The sequence below is a fragment of the Vidua macroura genome, chromosome 3 (assembly GCF_024509145.1).
Source record: "Vidua macroura isolate BioBank_ID:100142 chromosome 3, ASM2450914v1, whole genome shotgun sequence".
Classification (NCBI taxonomy): Eukaryota; Metazoa; Chordata; class Aves; order Passeriformes; family Viduidae; genus Vidua; species Vidua macroura.
Genome location: NC_071573.1, coordinates 10,327,786 through 10,341,365, shown reverse-complemented (window position 1 = coordinate 10,341,365; position 13,580 = coordinate 10,327,786). Strand labels below are relative to the sequence as shown.

At 37.2% G+C, this 13,580-nt stretch overlaps 1 protein-coding gene across 2 annotated transcripts in view; it reads right to left on the bottom strand.

Moving 5' to 3' along the window:
* Positions 1-1,882: 1,882 nt before the first annotated feature.
* Positions 1,883-13,580, bottom strand: part of PDE10A (phosphodiesterase 10A) — a 164,904-nt gene continuing 153,206 nt past the window's right edge. For both annotated transcript variants that reach the window (XM_053974341.1, XM_053974343.1), the window contains 5 exons: positions 11,902-12,074; positions 10,674-10,785; positions 8,841-8,921; positions 6,673-6,761; positions 1,883-2,332 (listed from right to left, as the gene is read on the bottom strand). In XM_053974341.1, the coding sequence (XP_053830316.1) occupies positions 2,215-2,332; positions 6,673-6,761; positions 8,841-8,921; positions 10,674-10,785; positions 11,902-12,074 (573 nt within the window). In that variant the 3' untranslated portion in view covers positions 1,883-2,214. The remainder of the gene's footprint in view (positions 2,333-6,672; positions 6,762-8,840; positions 8,922-10,673; positions 10,786-11,901; positions 12,075-13,580) is intronic.

The following is a 13,580-nucleotide window of genomic DNA, read 5'->3' as shown; positions in this document are numbered from 1 at the left end:
AATATACTTAAGCAAATATACTTAACCTGCAAAGAAAAACATTCCATCCAGTTGTAGGGGTACCTGAATTCCAAACAGCATTTTTGTAGTCACCATAGATTTAGATAATTTCCATGTAAATTAGGAACCACGGATTCTGTCTCAAGTACTTAGTGGACGAAAGGTTGCATCTGCATTATGAAACAGAATGGCTAAGGAGGAAAGTAGATGACACAGCATGAGATATCATTCCTTCTACTTTGCTGTAATTGTTTCCTGCCATGTTTTTCTTTTTTTTGTTTTCGCTCTTTTTCAATTCCAACCAGTTTGCTGTGATTACCAAAGAATTTCTGCACTTAGAATTGAAAAGGCAAACTAAAAAAAAAAAAATAAAATATGGGGCTGTTGGTAGGTAACATGCATCATACAAATAAGATAACTTCATATTGAATTCTCAGCCTGTGGGATCTCTATGTACAGCAAAGGCTTAGGTGCATTTATACATTATGCAACTACGATCACACACTGTACACATAAACAGATACTGGCATGTGCTCGACCATAACAGAAGGCAAAACTCAAGAGGCCAAGTTGTTCACATGAAACCCAAAAGCTGGCATGCCTATTAGAGCAATAGAGCCCGAAAGACAGGAGATGGAAAAATAGAACCTGTGTTCTGTCTTTAGGTCACTACTGTTACTCGTTGCAATTACACAATGGCCATGTTATCACGGAACCTCCACAAGAGTGCATTATCTGTGAAAAAGCACATAATGCAGTATAGGCTGTATGTGAAAGGTATGCAAAGACTGTGTTTTCATCTACTGTGTGGATCACTATGAAGATTTTTTTTTTTTCATTTTCAAGAGAAAGACAAAGGCAAATTAAGTGTTGTGAAACATATTCTGTACAATTGCACTAAATTTATAAGAGTGGCATTACATGTAAGTCTGTGCATAAGTTTGTAAGGCCAAGGCCTAAGTCAGCACAGAACTGTAAACACACCATTTAGTGTACTTTTCTTCAGTCAGCTATTCTTTCACTAAGAAAAGCATTTCTAAACCTGGAAATTTCTCTAACTAGGGAAAAAAAACAGACAAATGGACAAGTTTCCTAATTTCACTCATCATGGGATGGGGGGAGAAGACATGCAGTGTTACTGTGCAACACAAAAGCTAGTCAATACAAAAAACATTTTTGATTTATTGTGATGGTACCACAATCCCTCTTATCAGACCTGACTTTTCTGACAAGGCTTTTGTTCCCAGCAGATAGCATACTTCAGGTATGTCTCCAATACCATTTAAAATACAGCTCAGCAGGTAGAAATAAAAATTATGACTTTACTTAACTGTGAGCTAGGCAAGGAAATCTTTGCTGTCACATTTAAATTTTATCCGATATTTCTGCCATTATGGATACAAAAACTCCAACCTGAAATTCCCTCTCATATCGGAGATAATTAACCAGTACTTCCAGTGTTTTAGGGGAGGAATTGTCTAGTTTTAAAAAACATCCTAAAGAACAAAGCACCATCACTAGTTCTATCAACATTTCCCTTGTGAGTGACAGACAATTGGCATCATGATGCTTAATGAAGTACTTTAAAACTTTAACCTGAATGTTGGTTTTCCTTTAGTTTGCAGCAAGAGAATTCACTGTAACCTAAGCATAACTTATAATCTCCAAGGATTCTGCTGGAGTTCAAACTGATTACAAGTAGATCACACATAAACATTCACAATAGCAATGGGTATATTGTTCTATTTATAGCCAAGAACTCCCAAGTGACACTGGTGTTAAAGCCAGCCACAGTACGGTATAATAAAAGTACCATTGAAACCCTTACTAGAAAGATACAATTTAGAAGTACCCCCATAAGATTCCCCCCACCCCCATCAGTTTTAAATTAAGGCCTCAGCAATGTAGCCCATGAGATAAGGCCAGTCTTTTATATTCACAAGTTGTAAGTTCTCTTTTGATAGCTGACTCCAAAACATCTGGGTTGTCATTTTCCCTCTGTTTACGTTGTGTCACTGGTGTAGGTCAGGAGATTGGCTGCCAGTGTCATTTAGCTGAGGTAACTCCATAGGTGTTACCTTCCTAGGCAGGTCTACTTCTTAGCGTTTTGCAGCTTTCCTTTTTCCTTTTTCAAATAAAAATGAAACAAAACAAAAAACAATCCCCAAAACAAGAAGGGGTGCTTTTCAGGTTAAAGCAATCTGTTGCTGCTGTTCAGTCATCAATCTTCACAGGAAGAGAATCTGAGGTCCCAGGAGCAAGGGATTGAGAAGAAATCCATATAGAGGCTTCCTCACCTCTCGTTACTTTCTCCCATTGGTTAAGATTGTCCCTGGAGATGAAAAAATTGAAGGTAAGACATAAGACACTGATCATAAATTGACTGAGATATATTCCTTCCTCATAATAATGTCTGCTGTACTATACTTTGAGATTTATATTTAGGTAAGTATATTTATATTAGTACCTATATGTCATCAAGCTTTTATCATCTACACATTATTTCAGCCTTCAGCTTCAGTTATCCCATTTTGTAATTCTGTATGACTCATATCCATATCAACTCTATCCTAGCCTACAGTACACCTTCCTTCCCCAAGGCAAACCCTGAAGCTAGAGGCTACCACCTGCTTCCACAACAAATTTATAGCCCTCACAGCTGCAGGAAAGCCCAGCTGTAACCCAAGAGAGACAAGACTGCAGAGACTCTGAAACAGCACTCTGGAGCACAGGAGCAGATTAAGCTTTCTGAAGCTCCTGCAAAAGGGCTGCCTGACAGTATATAAAATGTTGCATGCCAGGATCACAGTATCAATTTTCAACTACTATTGTGGTAATCATATTATCAGTCTACTGCATTTAAAGGATACTCCTTCCTTGAGACATAAATGCCTTTTAGTGCCTCACAGCCTGGCCAAACCTTAAGTTCAAAATTCCGTTCATAAGCCATAAAATGATGAGAAATCAAGCTGGTAATGTTCTAATGATCTGAAGGGGGTACAAACCCATAGCCTTACTTGCTGTACACCAGTACTACTCTAGTAATTGGGAAGTCTGTGTTGATGATAGGCCTTGCAACCAATGGCCAAATCTCAGCATTCTGTCTTCAAACAAAGAGAAAGAGAGCAAACCCAAATGTTTCATCTTCATACTGTCAGATCCCTAGTTACTAAAGCAACAGTTCTTAGATGCCTTTGGTAAACAAACAGGATGGCAACAGTACTAAAAGGTCTCCCATGGTATACCATGATATTACATCAGAATTTACATAGCAGAGGTCTTCTGATTCTTATGTCACAGCCTTGTCAAAACATTTGCTAAACCAGCAAATATTGATCTGAAAGCACAGCATACAGGTAAGAAGAGAAAATCTTGCATTTCTGAGGGTGGTGGAAGGCAGGATCTGATGAAGTCTACCAAAGAAGGCTGGTGCCCTCTAGGGTAACACCCACACCATTTTCTGCAGGAAAATGCTCTGCCAGTGCTTCAGGCCAGCTGGAAGTTATGAAGCCAGCATTAATAAGGCATTGAGCCTCAGCTAATACAATCAGGCATTAAGAATCAGAAAAAGTGAAGCATCACTATTTCTGTCTCCTTCCTGGACCTGGGAAAGCAATGAGAATTGCAGCCAAAATATTTTTAAATCATAAAAATTTCATTAAGAATTGAGAGACCCAAAAGCACAAGGAAAATAGTTTTAAATTATTTGGTCTGAAATAAAGGAAAAAAAAAAATCACTTCATCCTCCAAATAAATACACTACCATATATTTATAATTTGGTAGACCTACTGAGTACGTGGGCTAACACATGTAACACAGGTGGGCTAATAGTTTTGATCTACACAGGATGACAAGAAAGCATCTAAAAATGTGGAATAAATTACGAGACAAAAAAAAACCTTCTAGACTGTTGGCTGCTACCTTACTTTATGGAAAACCAGTGTTGGATTTTTTTTTTTTTTTTTTTTTTGTAAGGTATAGATAATATGATTCATTTGCCTTTGAGCTCCCAATGAAGCCCTGGCTCCTAATGTCTGGAATAAATGCCCAGAGGTTCTAAAAATAAAAGCCTTGATGCTGACATGCTGCCTTGGCTGCTTTTGCTGCTATTATTTGCAGCTGGTGTCTGAGTTTCAAAGAACTCAAGGACACAGCAGCTTAAATATTGTGTTCAAGAATGAGCCCTGCTGGTGAAGAGGTGGTATCAAAATTGGTTCAGTCAGCAACTAAGGAAACACCAAACAAAAATGAGGCTGTATGCCTCTGATCACACCACATAAGAGTTACCCATCAAAAATAAAGGAAAAACAAAAGTGTAGTGCAAAATCGGCCATTTGAAGCACTCTGGAATATTCTAGACCCTGCAATAAGATCATTTTTTTCTAACTGGGCACCTGAAGTTATATCTGTGTTCTGATTTCCTGTTCTCCATCTCCAAGTCTTAACCCTCAAACTTCCTCTTCATACCCTTCAAAGAAAAAGCAGAGGATAATTTCAAGGCTAAGATAAACTGCTCCTCAGAAGACTTTATTTCAGGATGTGGATTTTCAAGAAGCTCCTCAGTCCTGCAGAGGCTTTATCTACTCAGCTACCTTTCAGTTCTGCTTTAGCACAATCTAAATTAAAGAATACACAACAGCAAGACAGGGAACTGTCTGTCCAGGGCTCTATCCAGTGTGGATACTGTGCCAGTGTAGCATTCAAAAGTATCATTATAACAATTTGAATTACAAACAACAAGCATAATTTCTGGAATAGAAAAAAAAATCATATAATTTCTGCCAGGAGTCTGATTGCTTTTACTTCAGACATCGCACCTTTTACAGAGAAACCAACTCTGGAAAAGATGTTCATGCTTCTTCAGAATTAGGGAGAACCTTTATCTAGAGCACATGATTATGTGGGTGTTTGATATACACAGTTCAACTTTAAATATCCTCATCTAAGTTCTAAAAGATGAGCCACCAAGTAAAACAGACCACTTTTGCAAATAAGCCTCACTGGGATATCCACATGGCCAGAAATCAAAAGATATGTGTCTTCCTGGATGGTTGCTCCTGTAAAAGATACTCTGCCATCTTAAGCCCTCCACCCAGTCTCTCTAAGGACCAGTTTCCATTAAGTGTTATAAAAACTTGATTTTGATCAAGTCTTTACTGTGAGGGTGGTGAGGCACTGGAACAACTTGCCCAGAGAAGCTGTGGACACCATATCCCTGGAAGTGTTCAAGGCCAGGTTGGATGAAGCTCTGGGCCCTGTTCTAGCAGATGATGTCCATTCCCACAGAGGGAAGACTGAACTAGATGATCTCTTCCAAGGGATCTTCCAACCTAAATTATTTTGAAATTCTATAATTTTCTTGGATAAAACAAATACAATATTTAGTCTCTCTCTACTAAGATCTCAAAACATTCCTTCAGCTCTTTATATTTTCTCATTTGTTCATGTCTTTATCTACTCTCCTTAAAGCACAGACACTAAACAAAATTCCAGCTGTAGTCCCATTAATGTAAGAACTACAGAGGTATAGTCTCTAACTCTCCTGAATAGTCCTTCCATATCCATCTAAGGGTTGCACAGCCATACCCAGCAGAGGTACCTTAGAGGCAGCTGACTATTGATGTTGGCTCCTAGATACTCACTGTTTTCATAAGGTAGTCCTCTGTACCACTGAAACAAACCTACATATTCTTCTCACAGCTATATGAAAGCATGTTTGTGTGTGAATGAAATAGTTTTGCTAACTACTACATTAATTTCAAGGCATTTGTCTGTTACTTAACAGAAAAAATTTAGTCCACAGGATCCACAAGAGGAGGTAATACAGGACAAAGAAAAAGTTCAATATAAGATAGAATTTAGGGATCACAACAAAACAAAAAATATGAGCGAGTACTAGTAAGAGCATAGAAAAACAGACCTTTAACCACTGGCATTTTATGAAACAACTGGGGTTTTCTAGAAAATATGGATTAACCTGAAACCAGAACATTTTCACGAAGCATTCACTGGTTTCAGCAAAATTTTTGTCAGGAAGGATTGCTAAGGCCCAGGATATAATTACTGGACAGAACTACCTACAAAGCAATCCACCATCATTCAAAGTGGAGAAGCAGCTAACAGGTAAAGGACTCTTGCCTCTTTTCCAGAACAACCCAAGCTCCATACCCACTGTGTTATAGGAGAAAGTTACATCTGCTTCTCCCATACCACAGTGTTACTACTCCTATGCTCTCAATTACTGAATATTTTCTGGATATCTCTTTTTCTGGTTTTTAATATAAATTATCTGATATGAAATAAAATCACATGCTAAACACACATTTTTTAAGTAAAGAGAATACTGGCCAATTTTTCTTGTGGGAACCACATTGAAGGAAAAACAGAGGGAAATGGAGCCAGCGCAGACAGGGATGCACAAACACTGAACTGTTTCTCTCTAAATGCTTTTGGCATCTCACACATTTTAATCAGCTGTGTCTGTAGATCTACAGTGGATAGTTCCTGACAGTAGTTGTCACCTCTGGGTTTCTGAATAGATTAATGTGAGATGTGTCTCCCTGTTAATATTCATGCAAATTCTAAAAATAAAAATCTGTATTTTCAGACAAACTTGCAAAGCACTCTTGCTTTTTCCTTGACCAAGGTATCAGCTATGCACATTTACTCACCTGCATGCTCGGAGTAGTGGCCCAGTTGGAGGAAAGATCTGTGCAAGGGTGGTGTAACATGGGATGGCTACAGCATTGTAGAACCCAATCTATGAAAAACAAGAATGAAAAAAATAGTTTAATTGTTGCCAAACTACAATACTGGAAGCTAACAGCTCAAAGCTCTTTACTTAATTACTACCTGTGTTTGCTATTCACACTTCTGCATCTTCCTTTAACATCCAAATGCTTTAAAATAAGCAGCAACAGTGAAATCTTTGGTAATTACAAGCTGCTTACATGCCTTTCTTTTATGACTGATACGGCTGCTTCAGGTAAGGTTTTCTACAGAACCTTTTATTATTCAATTGATTCATTTCTTTTGTTCAGGATATGTCTACCTGTTTGGTGTCAGTAGCAGCAAGAAGGAGGTGGAGATGTTAGAGACATTTCTGCAAACACGATTCATGTGATGATTTTATTTTTTAGAAAAGGAAGGTTGTGCATCATTCACAAAATATAGTCAGATTATGTATGGTTCTGATGTTCTCCAGGGTATGCACTGCATAGTTCAATGTACTTAAAATGCTGGGGGCTCTGTACATTTGTGAATGATATACAGTGTGATCAATGATTGGTTTGCAGTTGCTTCTCATGAACGCCGTTCAATAATACATTTTTACCATTATCATATTTAGGGAAAACCAAATGAGTGCGTTTTTAATGATATCTGACTCATAGAGGCTTAGGGGCCTGCGATGGCTACAATGTCACAGCTGAATTGTCATGACATGATGAAATTTTTAGAAAATACTACTTATATATCAAGGATGGCAGATTGCATTCAGATTCATTATAACATCCCTCACTTATCCCAGACTCTTATGATAGTTACAATAGTGTACTGTGATCCCTTCCTTCGGGCAGAATTTTTAAATGCCTTTTAGCGAAATACTATGTATTGTAGCATGACCAAAGCATTTGATACTATCTCTTTTTTTAATAATCCAAACTTTGATCCTTATTCAGAAATTGAAGAGCAACTCTTGTTTTCATCAACATAAAGATTCATCCCATACTGCTACGTAACCAAGTCTTCTGTGCACTTTAAATAAAAATAAGATACATCTTCTGATCTGTGAACCCAGATGAAGTACCTACAGGGCTGAAGTACTTACAGTGCAACCAACAGAAAGAAACTGCAGTTGGTTAGAAGGCAGGGCTACATACAGATGGGATGTCTTCTCATCCACACTATTTCATATACTGCCTCATTTTCTTCCCATTTGTTTTGGATTTTTTCTTCTTGTTTGCTAGTTTTTAAGGGGAACTACTTTATTTCAGTGGAAAAAGATTACTCTGTAATTGTCAAAAACTAAAATAGGACATTAGATACAGTCACCCTGTAGACCTTCTGGCTCAAAGAAAATCACAGAATCAAAGAATATGATGAGTTGGAAGGGACCCTCAAGGACCATCAAGTCCAGCTCTGCATAGGCCCATGCCCAAGAATCATACCATGCATGAGCATTGTCCAAATACTTCTTGAACTCTGTCAGGTTGGTGTTGACCACTTTCCTGGGAAGCCTGTTCCAGCGCCCAACCACCCTCTGGGTATAGAACCTTTTCCTAATATCCAACCTAAACCTTCCTGACACAAATTCAGGCCACTCCCTCGTGTACTGCCACTGGTCACTGCAGAGAAAAGATCAGTGCTGGACTGTCCTCTCCCCCTTCCCCTCATGAGGAAGTTGTAACTGCAGTGAGGTCTCCCTTCAGCCTCCTCTTCTCCAGGCTGAACAGACCAAGTGACCTCAGCTGCCTCTCATCAGGTTTCCCCTCAAGGCCCTTCACCATCTTTCTTACCCTCCTTTGGACACTAGCTAAGGCCTGAAAGAACCACTTACTAAGATAAAAAACATTTTTGACACTTGTAAAAATTCAAGGTGATTGTGGTCTTAGCTAGAGCTACAAGTACAAAGAAAGGAAATAGAGATAGCAGCAAAGAACACATTGTCATTGAACCAAAATTTGAAAACAAGTTTTCCACTGCTACGTTAAAAAATAACATCATATTCAGCAGTCTGAATAACCCAATTTCAAAAGTTATATTCACTAATATATGAAATGTTTTTTTCCATACATGTTTTATGTATAAACAAGTACCATTTTACTGAGAGAGTTCATACCTGACCCTGAGGGACTTCATCTTTCTTATCTCTGTCCATCATAGGAATAGGTTGAATACCTGTTTTCTTCATTTCATCGCCCTGGAGAAAAGTAGAGAGAGAGATATTAAGAAAACAAAAACAAGACTATTGAGACCTGAATTAATTTCCATCTTCTATTCTATGTCAATCTAAAAATCCAGAATTTAAAATAATGTGTGGTATCACTCTGAGGCAATCTCAGAAAAATACACAAGGAGAGGCTCATTTTGTACATTCACCTAAGTGATAATGTAAACAGCAGATGCTGTAAGTCAATGTACACACATTTTCCTTATTTCCAAGTTTGTCTCCATAATAAAAAGCAACTGGAAGACCAAACCCAAAGAAATCATTCTGTTCTGTACTATCTGCTCAGTTAGTCTCATCTTTCAAAATACCTGTTTAAAGCACCATAATACAATGACCAGTAGAATGCAAATCACCCATCCAAGGAAAAGCTGAGTAAACCAGATGAATTTACAGTATCCTCTTTGTCAAAAATTTTGTCTTTCCCATATATATCAATATATCAATAACATCTACCTTTATTAATTCATCCTTGGATTACGGAAAATTAACATCTGGACAGGTACAATTATGTCCATAATTCCATCTTTACTATTTTTGAATATGGAAAATCAGTTTTATCCTTCATTCTCCACTGAGCTCACAAGAATTGCATTCAAAAGCTAATTTATAAGTAAAAAAAGTTGAGTATGTAATCAGTGAGATGCGTCAACATTATACCTCCATTCTACCACTCATAAGAACACTCACTTTCCAGTGCAGGCATTTCAGAAAGTGAGTGCTGAACTAGATCTTTGAGCTTACACACTCAGCATTTTTCAAGTATTTTGTTGTAGTCTGAGCTGTTTACAATTAAGAGAACAAGAACATGTGAATACGAAATACACCCAACAAGAAGCACACATCTGGAATTTCATAATGAGCATGCAACAGGCAAGGTAGCAATCTCCACAGTAAATGCATGCTACATCAACTCCACGGGCCTGATTTCTTTTTTATGCCTATGTAAAACAGAAATAAGCCCACTGAATACTGCAAGGCAGTATCCACAGGGCACATAACAGAAAAGAAAAAAGACATGCAATAGTAGTCCTGAAAATACAACCATATCTCCTAAAGTTGTATAACTCTGTTCTATACAATTTATTCCTTATCCCCAGTGCAGTCACTTCCACTTAAAAATTAAACAATTGGGATATTTATACCTCAGCATACAACATGTGAGAGACAGCATATTTATTTGTGAACATGATTACATTACTACAGCTTAATTCCTTGTTTCAGTTCTCAGTACACATTAATTGTAGAGTAACTTTCTATGTATTAAAGACCCAGCTCTCTCTGAGATACTGTTGTTGAGCTGGCTCACAAAGAAGACTCAAAAAAATTTAATGTTTTTCATATTTACTTTAGCATTTTCTGTACTAACACTAGAGCTTTATAAATATGTTTCAAGGCAGCTGACCTGGAATCTGGTTTCATATTTTGCATTTCTACAAAAAACTACAGTTAGTGACTTCTTCTATGTTCTGTTGCTTGGTCACTTTATGTTAGGACATACTTTCTGCATTACCTTGAACAGAGAGAAAAAACACTGCCTGAAAATTAGATAGCTAACTCAGCTCTTTAAATAATTTCAGAGTAAGCCACAAACACACACATGCACCAGTGAACTCTCTTTAAAACAAGCACACCAAGATGTTGATTGAAAAATACTTATAGGTGGGTTTTTCCTTCCTGGATGCTTCTGTTTATAAGGAGAGTAAACAAATGAATCACACATACCTCAGCCCAGAACTCTGCATATATGTCATTGGCTGTCAGTCTGGTAACAGGCCACAACTTTGTTACGGAACACAGATCACAAGCTGTCATCATCAGGCCAATCACTCTATCTCTAAAATAGAATAAAACAACATTAAATTATAGGTTTTGTAAAGAATTAATGATTGCTCTGCAAAGCTTTCATTTGCCCTTCCTCAGGTGAATCAGCAGCAACATATAAACGCTATGAATTTTCCCCCACCTATTGTTTCTTCCTCATTTGTTTGATTCTTTGATAAAGAATGGCACAGACTGTGTACTGTACCCCTTGTTGTATTCCCTACATTGTTTGCAACCAGAGTTCATTGACAACCAGAGTTCATTGACCATTCTCTACACAATCAAATACATAGACAAGGGCATAGAATGCCTGCCTGTTAAAACACTCACATGCCCCTCTATAATTCTCTGAATATACAGTACAAGTCTATAAAAAGAAAGATGGTATATCTTATTGCTGCATTTCTTTGTTCTTTAAAGAGAGAGGGGAAAAAAGCTCCTAAAAAGAGGAAAGACTACTTCTGAGTATGTCTCAAGACACTGTCATTGCTTTGTTGCAATGAATTCAAACTCTGAAAGACCAAGAATACAATGCATAACTCTGTCCTATATGCTGACAAACCTGTTCACAGTGTAACTGAACAACATCATTATTAGAATGAGATGCATACACACACCAAAAAAAATCCTATTTAATGATTTTTTTAGCACAAATCTGTGTTTTGTGAATCTAAGTTTTATAAAGAAAACTGGTAATTTAATTTAAATTCACTTGTTTTCACCAAATGGAGAAATTGAGATGACACGTAAGGACACCTGCATCTTTGTTAATAATGCCTATTCCATGTGAAAAAGCACAGAGCTTGCTAACCTGCATGCCAGTGTGATGGCAGTCATTAAAACTGTACCAACAGACAAATATACCAGATGAAATACACAAACACACAGTATAATCAATCAATAAATGCAAAGTGCATTTATAAGATAAAGAAGTCATCAGCCATGTAAGGGTCAATGCAAATATAAAGCAATGGCAATTACTGTTACATATGTGTAATTTTACATACTGTAGGTCTTAGAAATCACATATGTAAGAAAATTACCATTCAGAGGTAATTTTTTTTAAAAAAAGAAGATTTCTCTTTCTAGACTAATACCATAGAGATCTACTACTGTTTTGCTGCTTTACCTGTGTGTTTGGTTCTTAAGGTTTAATGCTCCTGTCTGATGCAGCTCTTCAAGTTGTTTTCTGTTTCCAAAATACAGGGCAAGGTCTGTGGCAATGATGGCTTTCCGGATGATCTCAAGTACTTGCTCATATTCGCTGGAGCTCAGATTGGAGAAGACATTGTGCCCTTCCAGCTATGAAAAAGTAAAAAACCAATAAAAAGCACAAGCTCTAATTCAGAGATGATTTCAGTCTTTACTTCACCAGACAGGTTACGACGGTTTTACAAGCCCAATGACAAGTTTTGTTGCAAATTCAAATGTTAATGGCCTGAAATTCCCATTTTTATTCTTCCTTTGTAAACATTGTCATGAAAAAAACTATGACTAAGCCACCAATTTGTTTTGGAGACTGCTCCTTCTGAAGCCTCAAGGTATTACTAGAGAAAAAATACTGAAATCTTTTTCTTTGATTTAAAATCACTATAGACACAACACTTCCAGACAGTGTTAACTTGGAAACTTGTGATTCAGTTCTGATACAGAGTCTGCACAGTCAAGTTGGTAAACTGAGTACTTAATTCACTTAAGCATAGTTTTGATACTCTGTAATATAGAGTATGGATAAAGAAACACTGGAGTTAAAAATACAAAATAATTTTGTTTTCCTAATGTTCCAAATGAAATGTGCCTGAAATCGCTGCATTTACTGACATAATTTTCTATATATGAAAGAAGTTAATTATTTTAATGTAGGTGAACATTTAGCGGGGAAAAGCTGCTTTGTTCAATCTTAAGTTGAATGACTCATAAACTAAAGATAACGATTTCCGCTATGGAGGCTCTGGTAACCCACCACTGCCATCACTTTTCAATTTCCACAAGGTATTACTGCGCCTTCAACTGACAATACGCACGCACTGTGATCACTCAAGAAGCTAGATCACATTTTGAAAAATCAAGACTATCTGCTGTCTCTAAGATTTGGAAAACAACTTGTCAAAAGTCTTCCTGCTGTTGAGAGGAAGAAGACAAGAAGAAAAGAATGAGCTAGCCATGTCAAAGTGTGCACATTCAGAAAAAAAAAAAAAAAATCATTAAAATATATCAAATGCAGAGGTGTTTTGACATTTAATTGGCATTTGGGCTGAAGCTCAAAAAGTTTCCCTGACTTTCATCAAGCATTTACATAATTTGCCCAAAATAAATCCTCTGCAGTACAAATAGGCTTGGTTTCTCTCACCATCCGGAACATAAACATCATTTTCCAGGACTTTTACTTAGACAAGTAGATTTGTTGTGAATAATGAATAGAAAATACAATCCATCTATGTCTCAAGGCTCCTTTGACAGATTTCTATGTCATAGAACATTATGTTTAAAAAAAAAAATCAGAACATTTTAATCCATCATCAGGACTTTGGGAGCAAAAAATTACTACTGCTAGTTCCCACAATTTAGGGTTTTGGGGACCCTTTACTCCCCAGCCTTGCTGTCTAATTCCTGTGACCAGGCTATATGTCCTAATATTTAAATTATTCTAGATTCTACTCTTGGGCTTTAGAAGCTGCACTCTCAGAAAGACCACTGTGACAGCTTCTGTTCAGACTACTCGAAAATAACTGATTCTGTAAAGTGCTGACAGAAGCTGACAGTTATGAGTTTGCGTCACTTAGGCTTTTGAGTAGTACATACGAAGTA